This window comes from Syngnathus typhle, linkage group LG2 (genome assembly GCF_033458585.1).
Source record: "Syngnathus typhle isolate RoL2023-S1 ecotype Sweden linkage group LG2, RoL_Styp_1.0, whole genome shotgun sequence".
Lineage (NCBI taxonomy): Eukaryota > Metazoa > Chordata > Actinopteri > Syngnathiformes > Syngnathidae > Syngnathus > Syngnathus typhle.
This window is the reverse complement of record NC_083739.1, coordinates 16201349-16222374: the sequence shown is the minus strand read 5'-3', so window position 1 is coordinate 16222374 and position 21026 is coordinate 16201349. Positions and strand designations below refer to the sequence as shown.

Here is a 21026-nt window from a genome sequence, read left to right as displayed (position 1 = left end):
AGCTGCGGTCGAGGCCACATAACGCGTGTCGGTGACACGGCCGGTGCGTCGAGAGGGAATGTCTGGAAGATAGATTTCATTGTGTGCCGTTGACAACTTCTCTTGTTTCCAGTAAAGAAAGATCCAAGAATGCAAAGTCAGGGGAATTGCTCGAGGCCACAATCACAGTCGTGACCACAATGCTTGATCCAACAAAGTCATGGCATCATGCATTGCTTCCCATCCAGTTATTGATTTTTTTTTAAAAACGATTTTCGTCATTGGAACAATCTTCTTCATCAAGGGTTAGATGGAGCCTCTACCGGTCCCCTTTTATTTCTTTTACTACCTGGCTACGACGCACATTTGGGTCTCAACCCATCAGTTGAGAATTGTTGCATTACAACTCAGGAAACTGAACCCATTGAGTCATCCATCTCGCCATCAAGCTTCTGTTTTGTCACTTCATCTTACACTTGCTCGCAAGATGCACACTTGCGTAGACACATTTCATTTCACTCAAGCGATTCAGCATGCAGTCAGAAAGGGCTGCTATTACAAAGCAGGACAACTGGCAAGATGGCGTTATGCTGCCCTCTGCTAGGCGTTGTAGAAACTATACTTCTATGGCGTTCTAGAAAATGAGTACTTAGAGGTGGGGGGAACTTTTGAGCAGTCATGCATAATTAAGATTTAAAAAACAAAAGGCATGTAAAATTATTGATTTGGTTGAGTCATTTTATTTCATAACAGAAAACCTCTTAAACCTATGTAACAAAATAGCCTGTTGCTCCCATCACTGGGCATGATAAGGACCATGACTACGTCTATTTACACGTGTGTGTTAGAGGTACTGGTGCAGCCACAGCACTACGTTGACAAAGCACTGGGCCTGTGTGTCTACTCGGGACAGGGAGTGTCCATCTTCTGCAAACCACAATAATCTGAAAAGACAATGGCAGCAATGATGGCCACTCAACACCAAAGCATCAATGAGAATTACAGTCACACTGTGAGTGAGCGAGAGATGAGATTATAACACTTGTTCCATTTTCATTCTTAACACCGCGGCCCTTCATATTAAAAGCCTTTAAAGAACATTCAATAGACTCGGAGTGACCTGGTGCAATGTGTGTGAGCATGTGATTTGATATTCACTGTTGTACCTGACAGGTGACGCCCGACTCTTGAGCAATTTATAGAGCTCCAGACCTTGATAAGGAGACACCCGTCTGTCTTTGCCTCCCAGCATCAAAAGCACCGGAGCCTTGATCTATATAAAATAAAACACATTGTGGTTCAGGGTTCAGGACGGGGTAGAGTTCTAGGCTTACAGTTAGGGCAACATCTAAGTTTAGAGCTACCAGGTGAGGTATGGCAGTGACTCCACATCCAACCAGGAAACAATGTCTTTATCGCTACTGACCTGTGCAACATGTATGATAGGTGACTGCTCCAACATGGCAGCCAAGGCTTCTGCAGTGGGTGTCTGGTCGTATGAGTAGTGTGAGCCCACACAGGTATAACGCCTGGCGAGTGCAAGAAGGGAGGGACAGTGTAACAGCTCAACTGGTGAAAGCTGGAGAGCCAAAGTAAACAACCAGTCTCACCAGTCCACAATGTCACTGGTGCCTAGTAAGGTGGCTGCGTTGATGACGGGGTTCCTGGCAACACAAGCCCTGTAGAACTCGGGGTACTGAGCCACCAGGTGACAAGATAGGAAGCCGCCATGGGAACCCCCGATTACAGCCACACGATTGGGGTCAAGAGTCTTGTGACTCTGCAATGCTGCAAGCACAGCTCTCTAGGCAAAACACAGCAGGTAGGTGGGTACAGTAGGTAGGTTAGATTGGGTTGGTAAGCTACCTGGACGTCTTTAACATCTTGGCTTCCAATGTGACCGATGAGGGATAGAATGTTGTCCTGGCCAAAGCCTGTTGAGCCGCGGTAGTTTACTAGGAATAAAGAAGCAGAAAACATCTTAATGAATCTTTCTTACAAACAAGAGCACTAAGCGGTCTACAGTAGGTTTCAAATATTTATTAGTTAATAAGGTTCAAGCAAGAATGACTACCATATAGGCGTGAGTTGCAGGAAAAAAAATCTAATTAAACAAAATTATGATAAAAACATGCATTCATGCATACGTGATACATATGCAATTAATATGATTTTTTACATTTTTTTTTCTCCAAACAACTAAATGTATTTTTAAAAACATTCCCAAAAATACAAAATAATAAGTTATTTTCAAAAATATTTCTAAAAAGATTGTTTTGAACTGTCTCTATGGTGAACTGTATAGGCTGCGTTGCTCAGCGTGTCCCACCCATAAGCACAGCAAAGCCGAGAGAGACAAGACCAGCAGTGGTGGTGTTCCATTCCGCGGCAAACTGGGAGTTTGGCCCACCTGTGTGAGATATCATGCCTTAAACCACCAGACGTAGCTTTTTGGACAGCCTGCTGGTGATCAAAATAAATACACCTACCATGGATAAAGACCACGAGTGGTGTCTGGGCTTCATGGAGCGGACTGCATGGTTTAACCAGGACCGCTCCAAACTTTAAGCCAGCTACAGACAAAGATCAGGACAAGTATAAAACGTGAAGAAGCCCCTACCTCCATCACGCGTCAAAAAGAAAAAAAAAAAATTTGATGCATTTGTATGCATGTGTGGATCTCACGATAGTGTTTGTTGTCTTCTTCTGGTAGAGGTTCAACTTCTAGAACACTCCACAGGAAGTCAAAGGTCATGATGGGCTCTTGGAGGAGGTGCCAGGTCACAGCTTCACCTAATGAAGGGAGAAATCCAACCAGCTACACACACACACGCAAACACACACACAAAAAAAACATTATTAGCTTCAAAAACTTCAAATATATTGTGCAGGCGCACCTCATGATGTGTGCATGTGCTAACCATGCTTGGTGGTGTGTTGGGACTTGAGCAACACACGACCATCAGATCATTCTGGATGGTAAGTAGCTTCCAGCTGCCATATTTTTTGTTAACATCAGACAGGCCTAAAATAGGCGCAGCAAAGAAAAATAATTGTGAGACTAGACCCCACTTGAACCACGGAGTGTCAATTCAGCCTTGCAGTTAGGAGGGAGGACTTTTACCACTAGAGAGGCAGAAGACTTTCTTTGACCCTCTGTCCACCATGAAGAGATCCTGAAAGATGAGTTGACCGATGATGTCATGAAGTGGACAGATAGTAAACTAAAGCTAAAGGCTAAATTCCGGAGCAGAAAAGAGAGGAAAGAAAAACTAAAAACCAAGTGGAACGAGAACACAATCAAAAATTCTAAAGCTTCAATATGCACGAAATAGATTTTAAAACTTAAACAGAGCTAAAACACATAAAGACTAAACGACATTTTGGAAACTTAAACCAAAGTTAAGATGAGACACGATTGTGACGTTCCTGGGCTCAGGAAAATCCAAAAATAAGCGACATAATTGTCAAGCAGCAAGGGTTAAAGGTGAAGGGAAAAGTCTCATCTTATAGTTTGAACTTTACGGTAATGTCATTGACACATATGCATACCTTGCGGTTCTGACAGGCGCTAGTGAACACAACTTTGTGACCATCTGCAGACCAACAGCTGGAGGGCAAGGCTTCATAAATGCCAGCAAAGCCATCTGGAGCAAAATCACATTTCCAAATGTGGATTGAGAGAGTTGATACACTGTCATGTAAATATCACACAGCAATTTTTATTTCATCTGAGCATGTATGCTGAGAAATGAAACTGAGCCAAATTATGAACCCAATTAATAAATTCAATTCATACATTATGGCATATTATAAGGAATTGCTAGAATCCTGAGGGGTAAAAAAAACAATGCTACATACCACTCTGAGGCCTATGCACAACATCCAACAGAGTAGACGTTGTCCTACTGTTGAGGTCCAACTGTGAAAGATCAAGTTACTGGTAGATGGTTGAAAGGACATAAAGTATGTTCACCCCACCCACACACAAACTCAAACACATGATACAGGTACCTGCTGTAGACTGAGGCACTGACTGTGGGGCCCAAAAACCAGGCCCTGCAGGTAGATCAGTGTGGACCCATCTGGACTCAGTCTGGGACAGAACACCGATAGATTTTCCCCCGTCAAGCGCTCTGTTTTACAGATGCACATTTTGGAGAATCTGAAATGTTAGACTATATACAGTGCTTTACAAATTCTCCTCAGTGAAGCCTGGTGATCCAACTCAAATTTGGGTAGATAAAAAGGTTCATTCTGTTTGAAATGTGTCATTCCTGTTCAAAAGGTATCGGAGCTCACTATCATTGAAAGTGGGCATCAAAACATCTGCATAGTGTTTGAGAGATGGACTATTACTGAAATTTTGTGAAATACTTGCAAATCTAAAACCAATACTTTTCATGCCCAGTCCCAAAAAAAGGCATATTTACAGAGCAACTGTCAAAGAGAGCAAACCACGTTTAACACTTTGGGGATTGGCCAATGATTTGTAAAAATAACAGACCCATATGAGAACTGACCGATAGTGGACGGATTTGTAAAAGAATATGACAATTAGCAAGTTTGTAAAAGGTAGGTTTTCCGTCCGACAGTAATGATATATTTGCTAAGTGAAATTGTGACATAGTTGACTCACCACATTGACCATCCATGTCGAGCTGGAACAAAGCTGACCTGCGAGAGTCAAGACAGTGTATGGCATTTAGAGATTATGAAGTGTGCACATTCTAAACAATAATCAAATTTATAAAAAATAAAATAAAAATGCAACGTTAACGTGCAACATCTCTCCTAACCTGCGATTGGAGCAGAATTTGAGTCCCAATCTGAAGGGTTCATGGTACCAACCAATAAAAAACATTGATTGGCTTCCTGGGGCCCAGCAAGCCTAGATGAGATGAAAACAGACACACATAGTCAACACACAAAGTAGCACACAAAGTAGTACTGGTGACAGGACCCTGCACTCACCTGTCCTGGTGAGATGTCAGCAGGGACACCCGGCAACACATCCACTGATCCATTGTGCAGGTTGACCACACAAATAACTGGAGTGCTCTTGTTGGTCAGAGTCTCGCCCCAGTCCTCACGGTATACACTCCTGTCCTGTTTGTGCAAATGCAAGATGGGATTCAATATTTTATCCATGTGTGTATGCGTGTGTGTCAAATGATGATAATGATGACCCATGATGACCCCTCTTCTGTGTTCTTGGTCTTCTCAGCTACGTAGAGAAGCTTGCTCTCACACTCTGACCATGACAGGCCGCCAAACTGAGCTGTGAGCACACAACAAAATAACACACCTACAATGCCACTATCAAACTAAAACAAAAAGGACTGTACAGATAATACTTCAAGAAACATTCATCCATTTTCTCGGTCATCTGCATCTGTCTCACCATCATCGTACACGCCGCCATGTTTGTTGAGGGCAGTCAGGTTGAGGCATTTCCTGAGACCATGATGGTCCCAAATCTACAAAATTGCAAACGGTGTTAACACACTCCTGGTTCAATGAACATAATGCTCAGAGAAGTCCATGTGACCTGCTCACCTCCAGCAGCTGGTGACCACCCGTATCTCGGACCACTGCTCTCAATCCACCAATGGGCGAAAGAGCACTAAGCAATCTACAAGGGGAGAAATCCACATTCTTACTTTCTACATTAACACTTTGTGGCACATTACGTTCTATTTTTAATTATTACAGCCAACTGGCTCATTGGTCGTCTACTATCTACGCATTTCACTGCATGTCTGTGAAACGTGCACACACACAGGTTTGAAACCCAAAGCTGTTAGACAGACCTGGTAACCACCCCATTGGTGCATAATAATAATATACTATGGAATATAACAATTAAATACAGCCGAAGCGTGTGCGTGTTTGTATGCGTCTGTACTTACTCTCCAGACACAGGTATACATGGTCCTGGTGGTAGGGCTGTCCTAATCTGCTGGTCTCTGGGGGCTGAGATCAGAGTCCATTGTTGCGAGTAACAAAGTCTGGATGCTCTCACCGCATCAATCTGATTCCACCCTGAAAATGCATGCCAAGATATTAGTACACCTGATCAGGAACAACAAAATGTTGCTTCTTCCACTTTGCTGAAAGGCTTTCTACAAAATTTAGGAGCAGTGTAGATGTCATTCCAGGGGCTTATAGCAGTGACGTGACAAAAATACTGGAAGGTCCTATAGGAGAGCTGTGTGATATGGTCTTAAAACAAAACATCTGAGTTTTATCCCAAAAAATCAGATTTCTGATTGACCTCAGTTGAAGATTTGCCACTCTGAAGCACATATCTCAGATGAAAAGTGTATTTGACAATGTTCCTTTATATTTGCACTCCACAGATTACTGTACCTGTTATACCAAAAACAATGTGAAAATGATTCTACCTATGTTGTCAATTATTTAGCGCTAATATAACTCGCAACAGGGGCGGAGCTAGTACATGATGGCCAGAGGTGGCTCAATCTCATCCATCACATTCACATGGATGCTGTATTCTTACATCACTACATAATCCCAATACATTCACAGTATATTAACTGCACATCTAAATAACAAATTTGAAATTAAACTGGATGCAACCTCTTATAAGAATCTTAAAAATATATATTTTTAATATATTTGAGCAGCTTTTAATAGTCTGATTTGAGAAAGATTTTGTTTTGTAGCCTATACTATATATAATAGGAGGCGTGAAACTATGACTACAATGCGGCCCGCGACAAAAATAAGTTTGACACCCCTGCTGGGTAAAAAAAACAAGTGGCTTGCTGCTCAATTGATATTCCGCAAATTGATCACAATCCAGTTTATAGACTACTGGGGGCGCATAAATCGGAAATAAACTCATGCGTTTTTATTTGTAACCTCGGACAGTCACTCCGTCATACCCTATTGTGGATGAATGTACCTGCATTGACTGTGATAAGACGATTGTCTCCTTGCAGTTGTTCCCGCACGTCAGCAGACACAGGCGTGGCGAGACAGCTGACTTCACCGTACACCTTTGTAAAGTGTGTGGCCTGCATGGACTCCATGTGTGGGATTACAAACTTCACACTAAACAACAAATGAACAATGGTTCCCGTTAACACACGTCGAGCACATTTATGCACTGACGTATCTTTGGACACAGCAGCAGTTTGTACACACCAGCAGCAGCTCAATATATACGAGCGGATCGTACCACTCTTCTCCATTCTGAGGGGTGTAGAGCGAAGGGATGCACGGCACCACGAAGGAGTAGAAAATGAATGTGTACTGATTAGTGATATTTTATTAACAGATATACTGTTGGAATATTCAAAATGCTTTTGCCACACTAGAGATATATAAGGAGTCATTTGATCGAATGGTTTGTGAAGCCAATTGATTTGTCATATTTTTGGACATTTCTTATGGTGTTCTCCAGGGGTCAGTGTTGGGCTCCAAATTATGAGATGAAAGATTGTTATACACATAATTTCTGCCGAGTGGAATGTTTTGAGAATGAAAATTAAACAGTCAACGCTCAAGACACTCCTTTAATGATTCAAGTAACACCCACCTGCAATAAAATAGACAAAACTGCAACATAATAATAATCTGTCATCTTCCCTAAACTGTAAAAAGTATTCCTGTTATACTTTAGTACAATTTGAAGTACAAATAGCAACAACCGGATAATTAAGGGGTTTTCCCCTTTTCAAAAAATTCCTCCGAAAAGCCAATGAGGCGTATAGTTTGTCAGTGATGATTCAAACTCATAAAGCACACTAACATGATCAAGACACCCACTTTCGCTTGAGTCGCAATGTTTGGAGAGTGTGGATTTGGCAAAGTTATCCTATTAGATACATAATGTACAAACAACTACCACATTGTCATTAGCACCTTTCAAAACGGCAACATAGAATAGGCTCAAGATAAAATGCCTCAGAATTTTCCTTCCATGTAATATGCAGTGGATCTGGTACATATTCACACAACTTCAAACCACATTTTGTTACATTACATCTTCTTCCAAAATGCAAGGCCCCAATTGTCCTGGACTTGACCAGATAGCACCTAGATATTAACCTGACTAATTTCTGGAGAGATCACAAAATGGCTTTTGCCAGATTGCAGCAAGTAAGTCCTGTGCAAAAGAGGTGAGGACTTACATTATGTCCTACATATGTGTGTGTTTTTGTTTTTAAATGTTTTTTTTCAATTGTAGAGCGCTACCTGTTAAGGACCTCAAAGCGCTTCACACCAACTTCCTTATTTAGCTCCTGATGAGACAGCACCAGGAGCAACTGGGGGTTCAGTATCTTGTTCAAGTATACTTCGGCATGGTCACAACGGCCGGAGATCAAACCCCCTACCTCTGGTTTAGGAGACTACCACTGAGTTATCGGGGTGTTGCATGTGTAGAAATAACTTATAAAAGTAAGTTCTTCCATTTTAGAATAAGGTTGTAATATGAAAAAATATTAAAAGAGTTCATTACTGTGAATACTTTCAGAATGAACTGTAAATGCTTCTATTCATTTATTGACATGAATAAAGCATCATATTACCACTATTTTTCTTCTGAGTCATAAAGCATTTTGCATCCAGTCAAACCTTTGTTACATGACACTAACAGTTAACACATTAAATTATCATCTTTAAAAATGATTCCTCTGTATCATACGCAAAATATGTTTTTCACATAATGGTAGCCCGAGCTTGAGTGTGAGCCATCTAGAATCTGAAGGATGTATCCACAGGTAAAATGTTTTGAGTCCAAATTAATTCATTATGCCTCTTCGAGGCTGGCTTGAAGGCAGTCGATTGGTGTCAAGTTTTTTTTTATCTTCACATGATGTCGGCTCGTTTGTCCCGCACTTTGTTCCTCTGCTTCGTCCTGGCCTTGAAGGCAGCCGAGTTAAAAAGATGCTGGTGAAGGAAATGATGAATTAGGCTTCAGTAGAGTACAGCCAATAAGTAACAATATTACATAATCAATACAAAGATGAAAATATAATGTTAGTTCTTTCTTCCTTTATTGATTTAAATGACTGCCCTGACCACCATCTACAATTATTTTGCATAAGTACTTAAAGAAAATTTCTATTGAACAAATAACGTTTCAGTAAAAAAAAAAATAAAGTCATGCAATAACCTCAGATTGGCACGAATTATCTCATTTTCACTCATTTCCTCCACAAAAGGGGCAGTCTCAACATGGGAAAGCAGGGTGTTAGGCTGAAGATATTGAGGTGAATATGAGTGGCTAGACATTCAAATCTTTGGATGCTCAGAATTCATACAGAACATGACCCCTGAGGCCAGAAGTAAGGCCTTTACCTTCTCCAATCGTGAAATCTTGTTGGCCTTGACGGTTGCGTCAAGGATGATGGGAGGGCCAAGACCAATGATGTCTCTCAGAAGTGGGTTGAACTGCAGCCAGACAAAAGGAAACCCCCAAATCGTTTATGACAGTGTTGTTCCCAACTTCAAACATTTACTTTCACAGTCACTGGAGATAATAGATGTAAAGCGTTTCCTCACAAAATTGTGATTGGTTTTATAAAAAAAAAAAAAAAAAATCAGTTTTCTTTTAAGCGCTTGCTGACCTGCAGATGGTGCCTAACACCAGACTCGAGGATCTCTTTGAAAGCATCATAGATTCTTCGCCTCGTCCAGCTGTCGACGTACATGCTCTCTACTCCAAAACTGATCTTCTCATCTGTGAAGTCCTCGTTCTGAAGGAGACATAACAGGATCTCTTAAGCGCCACAAACCAGAGTAATATTAAATAGCTGACAAGAAGACTCAAAAAATGGGCAGAACACCAAACAAAAGCATAGACCAACAAAAAATATATATTTGTGGCGTGAGCGCACGATAGCCAAGTCATGTTAATCACGAGCAAAAATGCCATCCCACACAGCGTACAATTGTTCAAGTTGGCAGCTGGCGCCCACCTCGATGTAGTGTAGAACCTCTCTGAAGATAGAGCGCTGTTTCCTCCTGTCGTTCTTGGCGCGATGCTTGTGGCTGTCAGTTGCTAAACTCTTCAGACTTTCACACAGACTTTCACCATCCTCCACCTCAAAGTCCTGCATACAAAAAAGAAAAACTGGCTCATAACACCTTTCCAACACACTAAATTCCATATTTTGAAATGTTCGCATTATTGTAGTTTATATCAAGAGATTGTTTTAAGATCTAAACTTTATCAAAACACCATAAGACCACCCAATTAAAAATTGGATGCACAGCATTCCCTCATTTTTTGTGGGCAATACATTACATTACAGTATCAATAGGAGAATTTCTGCCCAGTCGAGATAGACTTTTTTTGTGGGGATGATACTTGTTACCTTTAGAAATGCAGTATGTACCTCATCTATCTCGCGTCCGAGCTCAACCAGCAGGGCAATGGTTTCCCCAACAGTGATCCTATAATTGACGTCACTACTTTCCAGACAAGCTTGCAGCTTGGGGAGGTGGCTGCAACAGATCATGAGTTTGTGATTTCAAAAATCAAATTATAAAAACATGCATTCAAAGATAACGCCTCGACTCACAGGTGCAGCAAGACTAAGAGTTTGGATGCTGGACACATGGTGACCAGCAAGGACCAGGCCTGCATGGCAGCACTATGGAGACCTGGGCCGCCAGGTTTGGGTGTGGGCAGCACTCCCTCTTTGTTGGGGTAGGAAGACATGAACACGCTCTCCAGGAGGGACAATGACTTGATCAAGTCCTGACAGGGTTCAAAATGAAACAATGAAAAGGGTTGGTGTGTACTTAACAAAACATGCATTCCCATCAGTTCATAAAACACAGAAGCATATTTTATTGTGTTGTCTTTTTGTGTTGTTATTTTTAGACTCATACAAGGGATGCTCAGTTTACAATAAAGCTCTTTTTCCATAACAGGAATAAAGCTGGAAAGTGCCATATTCAAACACCATGCAGTTGTAAAGTCATCATTTCTGGAAATATTTGAAAGGAAAACACTACTAGGGCATAAATATAAAACAATTGAACAATTACAGTTCACAGCAGTAAATATTGCAGTAGTGTGCTAACTGCCGATAGTTGCCATCGGTAACCTCAAAAGCAATGTATGAATCATAAGAATGGTAAACCGAGGGCTCCCTCTAATTGACTACCTGGAAATCCAGCCATTTTATACAACGGGCCAATAGGTCAACTGGAGGTACTTTTTTTTTTGTCCCAACCTTTTAAACAAAGCTGATCTCACCTCTCCATCTTCAGCGGAAGAGACATAGCAACACATCCCCAAAGCTCTGGCACACTGATGGTGACACAAGCAAAGACAAACCGATAAGTTAAACTAGACACAATTTTTTCATGGATTTGTTTCTCAAGACAGCTGGACAACACAAGAACTAAATACAAGGTCACACGTGTCTAGTTTATAATTAATCAGATAGTATTGTCATTTTAAACATATATGCATGACATTAACTTTGGAGGCTGTTGTTTACAATTAATAATGTCAAAACATACAAACAGTTGAAGAGTTTATATTTTTTGTAGGAAAAACACACTGGGACGTCTATTTGGTTTGCCTTGTTTGTTTACATTTCTTTTAGTAATTGGATTAATTTCAATTTCCTTCCAGATTCAGGGTCCACTTCAGACAAAAACAGATGCGCACAAAGAAATAAACAGTTGTATATTAAGAAAACAGGCATACTAGTGTTTCCACTTGTTTGACTGGTCGCTGATTGCACTGAATCCGATATTTGACGGTGGCACAATAATTTGTAATATCGTGATAGTAACAATAATTGTGATATTCTGATCAAGATAATTGTCAACTGAAATGTTCATCAGGTTTCGACTCTAATGTAAACCAAGTGAGCGGCTTTCCGTGTTTACTGACACTCTGGCGTGCTGCCATAGCGGCCGTGTTGTCAATCAAGATGCTGGTGAGAACGGGGCGCAGCATGTTGAAGCCCTCCATTGCCTCATCTCCTCCCCCCAACTGGATGCAGAGCAGTGCAAAGACGGTCGCCGCGGCAACTTGCTCCTCTGCGCTACCTGGCCACGTGGAGGGAACGTGGCAGAAAACATTATTAATGTCAAACTGCGTATTTGTAAAAACTCTAAGTGGTAAAATGAGAACGAGCAAGACTGACCTTTTTTAAGGCTCCTCTCCAAGCAGTCGCTGACTGTGAAGCGTCTCTCTGTGAGGAACTCGTATAACACTTTGGATGAGAAGGCCAGCCGCAACGACTCGAGGGCTGCGAGTCGAGTCTTTGTACTGAAAGAGAGCAGACAGGAAAGAGTTTTTGAGAGACATGCCGCCATTGTGGATTTTCATGACGTGAAACAGGAGCCTCACCTCTTGTCCGTGAGGTTGTCAATGCACTGTTTGAGTTTATCTTCCGTTTCTTCTTGGGCAGTTAGCTCGTCAACCTGCTCTCCTCCTTTAATGAAAAGGGAATTATTTGTTTTACCCAAGACAAAGGTACAAAAGAACTTCCCACTAATTGTGAATCAAGCCGACCTGTGACCTCTTCCAGCACGGAGGTGCTTTCACTGGCACTGCTGTAGTGGCTGAGAACATCCGACGTCAGCTCGTCGTCACTGGCTCCCGAATCCGCCTTCGCTCCATTTTTGAGACCTAACGGGCAACACAAGAATAGGAATATTAAGATCGGTTCTGAAAAAATTTGGTTGGAACGTCACTGGGAGACAAAGCATTAATATTTAGTATTTTGCACCATATTTATTTACGTTTGGATGTATTGTCACATATTTGTTCATAAGCTTGTATTTAAATCAGTAATGGAAATGGCACCTAAATTTGGAGCTACACAATCATTGTAATATTTTTAGGGTGAATGTTAGTAAATAAAGAAAGCAGACTGACAATATAAAACACAGAGGCAAGTCAACTTTGCTCAGCTGTTTTTCCCCACTATGTAACTCAGTGCGGCTTACGTGTTACGCATGCGTGCGTGTGCGCATGCATGCACAAAGCAAGCTAGCCCTCAAATTACTGCTGGATCAGGACTTTTTACTGTTTGCCTATTGGTGTGGTATTCCATGTGCACAATCCTCAATGCTATGTTGTGTGAGTGTTCATGTTGCAGGTCATCAAGGTCAGGGGAGGTAATTCAGAGGTCATTGGATTGTGTGGAGTCAAGTGCAGTGTAAACTTTTTGAGCTGTGCTGTGTCGGCATTGCCACTGCGAAACTGGGTGGGGCGATTAATACATTTTATAGCTATAATCTTTCTTCGTCACAGGAGTTACCTTTCAGTGAGGCTTTAGCCGTCAACTGTAGCTGTAGAACCTCCTGACGAAGAGATCCTGGAGATGATGTATGGGTGTAGGAATGAATGAAGTAAATATAGGATGTGTTGGTGGAAGAATATAGAAATGGAATGCGGAAGAAAAGAGTGTAAAAGAATGACCGGGAAGGAAACATAAAATGTGAGATTGTTTTTATTTTTTTAAATGTACTTTATGAGGTCTTCAGTCATTACTACAGCCAGGTCTGTCTGACATCCATTCATTTTGAAAACATCAATATAAAAATAAAAAAGCAGATAAGTCCAATGGGTATTCCAGCTTCCTCCCACATGCCAAAACCTCCACATTTGATTCTTGAAATTGTCAAAAGCTACAGGCACGAGTGTGAATACTAGAAGCTGTCTTACAGTATGGGTGAAAACTCAACATGTGCATGCCAGAGCCACACCAGTGCACAAGAAAAAATGACATCACACGTGACAGCACATGCACTCAGAACACACGTGACTAAGTTAGACTAACACGTGGGACCTTTGCACGCAGCTGTCACTCAAAAGATTGAAATAAAACCAGGTTTTTCATAGGCGTGCACAAGTATAAATAGAAGATTATTTCCAGCAGTGGGAGGTAATCAAGTACAAATAGTATATGGCAGTTATGGCGTTGTGATTTACTTACTGTACTTGTATTTTCTACATTTGAAAATATATTTCTGAAATTTCAATTTCTGAATTTGTTGAACTAAGTGAGTTACATTTTTCACCCTTGTCAGATGATGTGATGGGGGGGGTGTACATTGGCAAACTGTCAAATGCATTGAGATGGTGGGATATTATAGGGAGGAAAAAGTGTCAACAGTAAGATAAGCAAGATGCTCCCCACGTGAAGAGAATTATTTAGCCCCAAGTTTGCCAAGTTTCGTGGCATATCTGTTGTCTTATATACCAGTCTGACAATCATCATTTCAAGAATTGTAAAAAATCATAAAGTTATCAAAACAGATATTGTAAGAATCCATCTCTATCCTTGCACTTGCGTGTTTTCCTTTTCTCTAATAACTTTTGTTTTTGTTTTTATGCAAATATCTCTACTTTCTTGCCACCTCTGTTTCTAAATAAAAAATGAAGTTGACGTACAAACATTGTTTCGCACACAATTGTTGTCTAACTGGAACACTGATGACAAGGTCAGAGCAAAAACATTTTGAAGACTAATTAGAAGGAGTCATTTTGTTAAAACTAGCATAACATCAAACCCTGTGGCAATGACAACTTCCACCATAAAGTCATCTTATTAACACTGTCATGAAGTCACAACTCAGTTATTAGCTACGTGTGGGAAAGATGGATTATACTACTGCTGTGAGCACACTTACCGGCTTTTGTAGAGCCCCGTTTCCCTTTTTTACTTCGCGGCATGGCGTGCAGCAGATTTAGCCGGGCGAGGCTAACTAACGTCTGCTTTCAAACTGTCCAATTTAAAATCTTCTCTCAGCTTTACAATCGGCGTGGAGACATCTGGGGTTGTTTCCACGATGACAATTCAAAATAAAAACGATGAAATCTCCTTTGACACTATTCTTGTGACGAGTTGGCTAAAGCTGACTGGCCAAAAACCACCCAACTCGCTGACTTCCACCCGGGAATATAATCTTGCCCACAGGTGACAAACCCACTCGCCTTCACGATTGCTATCGGTGTATTATCTATGTTTGTCGCCAGGTATTCTATACGTAACACCGGGTTGGCGCAGTGAGCATTTGTCAAAGAGTTTGGGAAGGAGTTTGAAGCACGCTGCAGTTGCGAAGTCCACCATCTTCCTTTCCTCTCACAGCAGAGAGCACGCCGGCTAACGGGGTTGCCAGGTTAGCTTGGTCAAGGATGCCAGCTCCAAGTCACCGATCCCCCTTTCCGCTAATAGTTTGAGCAAAAAAGACAGCTCCTTTTTCAGTAATCGTTAATAATCATAGAGGGATTTGCATATTTATATAAAGTACTATGTAGTGATCTTGCCAGAAAAGTGAAAAATATTTTTACATGACGAGGTCGTGGCGTTAGGTACGTCGGTGAAGTCCCAACGCTGTTTTGACGTCAGACATTGGGTGGGGGCTTGAACCTAATGAGACTTGAACAATGCGTGATTAAATTGTACATACACAATATTACTATTTTGTGGCTACAAATTAGTATTTTGCCTGTATTATGGCCATAATAAAAAAAAGATCCAATTGTCATGTCGGAGGCTCCATAAATTCTGGACTGACCTTGAACTCTAATATGAAAGACTGTGAACAAAGTTGTTTGAGTTTATTTTTGAAACACAAGAATTTATAGATTAGAAAATAAATCATCTTTAATAAAAGGGAAGTGTTCACACATGAAATACAGTTTAAAATGTTACAGATTACGTTTTCAAGTAAATTGCGGACAAAAATATTCAATAATTTCATATCAGTAGTATTCTGCTTTAAACAAAACACAATAAAGGTTACGACTAACGTGTCAAGTGTAGCACTTTCAGAAACAAAAAACACGAGTAGACATTTGGTCTGGGGGAAAAAAACAACTTTGTGATCACCGGAGCATGATGAGGCTATTTTTATTTGATTGACTTGATTTCATTGATAGAATATATTAATGTAAGCTACATTGTTATTAAATTAAATAAAAAGTCAGAAGAAGAAAAACATTTGTAAGGACACTTTTTGATAAAACAGTAGTAGTGTTTAGGTTGTTATAGTAGTGGTAATTTCATTCACTAGTTGTAAACTTGTCAGAAGTAAGATGTTCTCTTTTTTATTAAAAAAAAAAAAAAGATTGAAAACAAGCAGGTATTCTGAATGAAAAATCAGATACTACCGCCATCACCACAAAGGCTGCTGATTGGTCCATCAATTATTAAAGTTTTACAAACGGTATTTAGACTTAAATTTACATCAGAACTCATCACCTCATCACTGTAGTTGGTTTGTTACTCAGTAGAATTATACAAAAATTACCAAATAAATAAAGTCTAACTTTATTTACACATCAATCTTTGTTGGTCAATACGAGATGTATTATGGTTGCTGGCCAATGAAAAGCATATTTTTTGTGATTAAAATACACATCTAACAAAATGACCTTTTGTTGTGTTGCGCAGGAAAGCTCACAAAATTTGGAGATACATGCTTTTCATTGGCCAGCTGATCTAGAAAACCGCAAAAAAAAAAACGTTCACATGTAAGGGAAGCGCTTGTAGGAATGTTGCTCTATCCTGAATAGTAATTTGTAGGGACGAAGGGCATCTTGCACACAGTGGCAGCCACTGCTTTTTTCCTGACCTCCACCTGGATTCCTGTCCCATTCTTGGCATAGGCGGTGTCCACGTAACCCATAGCGACATTCTTTTTCCGACAAGGTGAGGGGCAGCCGCTGGTCACTTCACCTAGGAAGAGAACCAAAGGCTGCAATTACACTGCATATAGAGCTTGCTTTGCTGATTTGTTAAAAAAAAAAAAAAAATGCAGACCTTCCAGTGCCAGAGGTCTCGTTATTGTTTGACAATAGACGTTTGCAATTTGCAAAGTTTTCTACTTTTTTGATGAATTGGCAGTAATAAAAAAGAATAACTTATTACCAGTAAGCATTACTTCTTTCCAACTGCATGAAAATGAGTATCCTAAATAAAAATGAAACAAAACCTGTACAATACCATATGAGAGACCTCATTAATAGATAATTTTATTTGGAGAATTAAAAATCCAAAGATATCAAAGTTCAAAAAGCCTCCTGGATTGTATTGGGTTTGACTTCCGAGGCAGCAAATTTGTTCTCTGACCTATGACTTTTCCATCTGGACTGAGTATGGGTGTGTGTTGTCTGACGGGAGGCCCCGTCGAAATCAGGCCAACTCTCTTCCTGGCAGTCTTCGCCTTGATTTGAGGAACAATGATGTCCGCACCAGGGAAGTCCTTGGCCTGACGCCGTCTCTTTCCTGCACGTCACATGGAATTCATGCTGTGAATGCGGCGGGGGACACAATTCATTCAGCATTTGATTAAAGGCTCACCTATTGTCCAAACTAGTGTGGCCTCCACGGGCGTGGTGCTCTCGTCTATGTCGTTGCCATAGAGACAGAGGCCCGCCTCCAGTCGCAGGCTGTCTCTGGCACCCAGGCCGGCCAGCTTGACCTCGCTGTGCGCCAGCAGCTTCTCGGTCAGCTCCACCACTCTAGACTGGGGAACAGAAATCTGGCAAGCACACAGGAAGACGACTTTTAACTGTTGCCATTTTGTGCAGTCTTGATGTCACGTTCTCAATAAAAGAGGAGTCAAAACACAAAGCAGCAATGGGTGCAAGTACCTCCACCCCGTCCTCTCCGGTGTATCCACACCGGGTGACCCTGCAGCCAGGAATACCAAAGACAATAGCCAGGGCAGAAGTCATGAAGGGCAGCTTGCTGAGGTCCTCCTTCAAGCCCTCCTGCAGCACCCGAGACATGGACGGACCTGAAGATATAAAACAGTCAACCAGGAATCAGGAACGACATACAAGAGGAACACTATGCGGAGACACAAAAGATGTGTCCAATAAATATCTTACCTTGAAGTGCAATCAGCGCTTCGTCAAGGAACTCCAGATCCACGTCTGAGCCTGACGCCTTGAACTCTGCAAGTCTGGACTGGAGGTAATACGCACGCAGCAAAAACACACATTTTAGTTGAGTTAAAAACGCTTTTTTTGGTGTATTTTGGGGGAAAAGTAACACCATTGAATGAAGAATTGAGTTTTTGAATCGGTCCACTCGTCACTCACCTTCATATGAGCAGAGTCTTTGTCTGCACAGCCAGCATTGGAGACCACATAGAGATAGCCCTGGTCCGTCTTTGTTACGATGAGGTCATCAATAATCCCCCCCTTATCATTAGTGAAGAGGGAAAGTGTCCCCTAGAAATAAGAGAAGACAAGACTGACATGTGAGGAACCGGTTTCAAGTCTCTTACTTGCCCATCGTTGTTCATGTAGACCTCACCTGGTTGTCTTTAAGTTCTGAAATATCTGCTACCACGAGAGACTCCATGAACTTGATCCTGTCTTTGCCATGGACTTTGGTCTAATAAAAACATTAAAAGTGATGGACGGTTAGTTGTAGGTACAAAAAAGAAAAACCAAGTTGGCGCCTCACCTGCAGCATGTGGCTGACGTCAAAGATGGCGCTGTGCTCTCTGGTGTGCATGTGAGAGCTGATGTGACTGTCTTTGTACTGCACAGGCATACTCCAGCCTGCAAAGTCCACCATCTTCCCTCCATGTGCCTTGTGGAAATCAAACAGTGGCGTCTTCTTCAAGGCGGCCTGGAGTAGCAAAAACGGACAAGGCAGTGTTGGAAGTACCAGTTACAAATCAAAGAAATAGCCAGGACCCAACCAATTCCAAATTTTTTCAAGCCGATGCCAAATTAAACTTCAACTTTGTTCCTTGGCACCAACATGTCGCAAGATGGCAGTGAAGCAATATATGTCATCATAAAACTCATCAATTCACTTCTACATGGCATCAAGATGGCAGACAATGCTGCCAAAGCAATACTTTAATTGTTTTGGCTTGTGCACAAGAACCGCAAATAGGGGGGACTGCACTGGAGTACCTGGTGAAAACCCAGCCAAATGATATGTACACGTTTGACCTTTGGAACGAGAATGAAACGTAGCGCTTATCTGTGTACAAGAATGAAGCGGTGCTTTGTGGAATGGCAGTCTGCTCTTTATTAATATTTATATTTTTTAACAAAAGTCCAAGGTCAGCAGGTCTTTAAGGAAAGCGGTTGCCCAGGCCGCAACACTATAACACTCGGGACTTAGATAAAGTGAGATAACCACCACAAATAAGAATTAATGATTAGCACTAATATGCTGTTCAAGCTGCAGGATGAATGAATGAATGACAACGACACAGCACATTTATAAAGCCTCTTGTGAACATTAAATAATGGAGACGGTGTTTACGTGCTCAGTTGCTTGTTTTTAGTTGGATTAAATTCACATGAAAGGACAAAACGGCCACAGATGTTTATTATATCTGCATGAACACACCACAGCTTTCAGCCAGTCACGAATGATGACTCATTAGCCATTGGCAGAGACAATCATTCATTAACACGCGCATTTACCCCTTTGAACGTTTTCGAGTCTTCAATGAACCTGTATTGGGGAATGCGGGATGAAGCCATGCTCAGCACGAGACCCACCATGCTGCTCCATTTGATTTTTTGTTGTTGCTGCTATATTTCATATGCATTTTACACAAGGTACTGTGGAAAATGGTGATTAAATCAACACAAAGTGAGGGGATTTTAGTGGTAATTCCTAGTTTTGTCATTGGGTGAATTGTGAAAAGTGGAAAATTCATCTCATGTGTTGGATGCATTCATGTGACAGGAGTCCCAAGATGTGCAAAAATAATTAGATGCTGCTCTGGAAGGAAAAAAAAGGGTCACTGCAAAAATGTCAATACTATTCTAACTATTTTGAATGTTTGTTCGTGTGTCGTAAATTCAATTTGTACGTAATGTATAAGAAAAGGTCTACAAGTCATATATAAAATTATCTGTACATGTGTAGAGAGGGATTTTTTTATTTCATTTTATTTATTTGAGATACATTACTGCCTATGAATAACCTACTAGTACTAACGTGATAAGAGAATAAAGTCTAGGACTAGATAAGATTTTCTGCTTCCTCCAACTCACTTTGAACATGGACACTGTGCTGAACTAAGACATCTTTAATTATTTTCTTTTTATTTTTAAGATGATAATTTCGTTTTTTTGCGAGGGTACCTAATTTGGATTTTCCCCCAACGCTATCCATTTAACTGCAGTAACGTCATTGAGGCGCCGTCCGTTACATTGAAACGTCATATGTCGGTACCGTGACTTATGACATATGTCCGAGACTTCAAAACACTCTAGGTATCATGTTTTCTGGAAAGCATTCACCATGCATCCACTCACCTCTGCACTTGAAGAAGCATCTCGTTGCTGCAGCTTTGCGGTCGCACATCGGGTCGCCCGCAGCCGGGCTTCTCTGCAAGCCCGACGCCCGACCACTGAAGGCACGACCCCGGCCGACAAGCGAGCCCACATGTCGACAAAAAGTCCCAAGGAGTGTGTCGCCCTTGATGCTCACTCGCTGGCTGCTCTTTGGAGCAGGAAAGCCGTGTCGCTTGTGATTGTTGCTCAATACTTTCTGGACCTCGCACTCATTATGTGGAATTTCTGCTTTCCTGGTCGCAACACGCGAAATGCTTTATGGGAATTGTAGTTGGTAAACTGGCTGCTTAGCTGTATGGATGGGGCTACAATTTTTCATCAGTGCCATAAATTAAGAACCATACACTTCCAAACTGGATGAATGAAATATATATATATATATTGATAAAAAAAATCTGCATATGTGCCAAATAGGCATACTTCATGCATATGCATTTATTCATTCTCATATACTGTAATATATTTCTTAATTCATGTATAAAATATCCTTACACCTAACCAAACAACAAAGGGTTTAAAGTAAACAACAAAATAACAACATATTGTGATTCTTTTTTCCAGTGCAAAGGGATGTCCAGCACAAATATTACTATTCAAAATGACTATTCACAAAACTACTGAAAAAAACAACATTAAGCGCAAGAACTCGTTAGAGAATTTTTGACAAAAAATAACTCACTAAAAAGATAATATCATTGAATTATTATGTCTGCATATCCAAAACCGCAAAAATTTATGTTAGGCCTTA

At 41.0% G+C, this 21026-nt stretch overlaps 3 protein-coding genes across 4 annotated transcripts; all 3 read right to left on the bottom strand.

Annotated features, from left to right (window-relative positions):
- Window positions 1-696: 696 nt before the first annotated feature.
- zgc:136971 (S9 family peptidase) lies at window positions 697-7144 on the bottom strand. Its single transcript, XM_061272862.1, has 21 exons — window positions 6911-7144; window positions 5892-6024; window positions 5539-5614; window positions 5384-5459; window positions 5169-5260; window positions 4954-5088; window positions 4779-4870; window positions 4619-4656; window positions 3994-4115; window positions 3841-3901; window positions 3532-3626; window positions 3104-3155; window positions 2901-3004; window positions 2665-2797; window positions 2469-2552; window positions 2309-2389; window positions 1846-1934; window positions 1590-1783; window positions 1406-1508; window positions 1146-1252; window positions 697-923 (listed from the first exon to the last, which is right to left on the bottom strand). Exons 1-21 carry the CDS (start codon window positions 7035-7037, stop codon window positions 824-826), a joined length of 2094 nt encoding a protein of 697 aa, XP_061128846.1. The 5' UTR covers window positions 7038-7144; the 3' UTR covers window positions 697-823.
- Window positions 7145-7505: 361 nt separating this feature from the next.
- ifrd2 (interferon-related developmental regulator 2) lies at window positions 7506-15383 on the bottom strand. Of its 2 annotated transcripts, XM_061271331.1 has the most exons (13): window positions 14623-15383; window positions 13248-13304; window positions 12497-12613; window positions 12332-12416; window positions 12126-12250; window positions 11870-12027; window positions 11222-11275; window positions 10539-10717; window positions 10353-10461; window positions 9933-10067; window positions 9582-9710; window positions 9313-9405; window positions 7506-8901 (listed from the first exon to the last, which is right to left on the bottom strand). In XM_061271331.1, the coding sequence occupies exons 1-13, from the start codon at window positions 14663-14665 to the stop codon at window positions 8821-8823; spliced, it is 1365 nt and encodes a 454-aa protein (XP_061127315.1). In that variant the 5' UTR covers window positions 14666-15383; the 3' UTR covers window positions 7506-8820. The 2 variants fall into 2 exon arrangements, with proteins under 2 accessions (XP_061127315.1, XP_061127316.1); XM_061271332.1 differs by lacking the exon at window positions 13248-13304.
- A 146-nt stretch (window positions 15384-15529) lies between these two features.
- Window positions 15530-20521, bottom strand: amt (aminomethyltransferase). The gene is made up of 9 exons (XM_061271334.1): window positions 20240-20521; window positions 18414-18581; window positions 18261-18341; window positions 18044-18175; window positions 17831-17909; window positions 17591-17736; window positions 17298-17478; window positions 17067-17222; window positions 15530-16673 (listed from the first exon to the last, which is right to left on the bottom strand). Exons 1-9 carry the CDS (start codon window positions 20369-20371, stop codon window positions 16498-16500), a joined length of 1251 nt encoding a protein of 416 aa, XP_061127318.1. The 5' UTR covers window positions 20372-20521; the 3' UTR covers window positions 15530-16497.
- Window positions 20522-21026: the final 505 nt, after the last annotated feature.

Excerpts from the sequence above, each read along its gene's own strand:
- zgc:136971 (XM_061272862.1), bottom strand. The coding sequence starts at position 7,037 with ATGGAGTCCATGCAGGCCACACACTTTACAAAGGTGTACGGTGAAGTC. Across the intron at positions 5,261-5,383 it reads TGGCGGCGTGTACGATGATG|CTCAGTTTGGCGGCCTGTCA; the intron begins GTGAGACAGATG and ends GTGTGCTCACAG. Across the intron at positions 1,253-1,405 it reads CTATCATACATGTTGCACAG|ATCAAGGCTCCGGTGCTTTT; the intron begins GTCAGTAGCGAT and ends TATTTTATATAG.
- amt (XM_061271334.1), bottom strand. The coding sequence starts at position 20,371 with ATGTGGGCTCGCTTGTCGGCCGGGGTCGTGCCTTCAGTGGTCGGGCGT. Across the intron at positions 17,910-18,043 it reads AAGACTCTGCTCATATGAAG|TCCAGACTTGCAGAGTTCAA; the intron begins GTGAGTGACGAG and ends TATTACCTCCAG. Across the intron at positions 17,737-17,830 it reads AGCGCTGATTGCACTTCAAG|GTCCGTCCATGTCTCGGGTG; the intron begins GTAAGATATTTA and ends TTATATCTTCAG.
- ifrd2 (XM_061271331.1), bottom strand. The coding sequence starts at position 14,665 with ATGCCGCGAAGTAAAAAAGGGAAACGGGGCTCTACAAAAGCCG. Across the intron at positions 13,305-14,622 it reads ACGGGGCTCTACAAAAGCCG|GATCTCTTCGTCAGGAGGTT; the intron begins GTAAGTGTGCTC and ends CATCATCTCCAG. Across the intron at positions 12,417-12,496 it reads CGTGCTGGAAGAGGTCACAG|GAGGAGAGCAGGTTGACGAG; the intron begins GTCGGCTTGATT and ends TTTTCATTAAAG.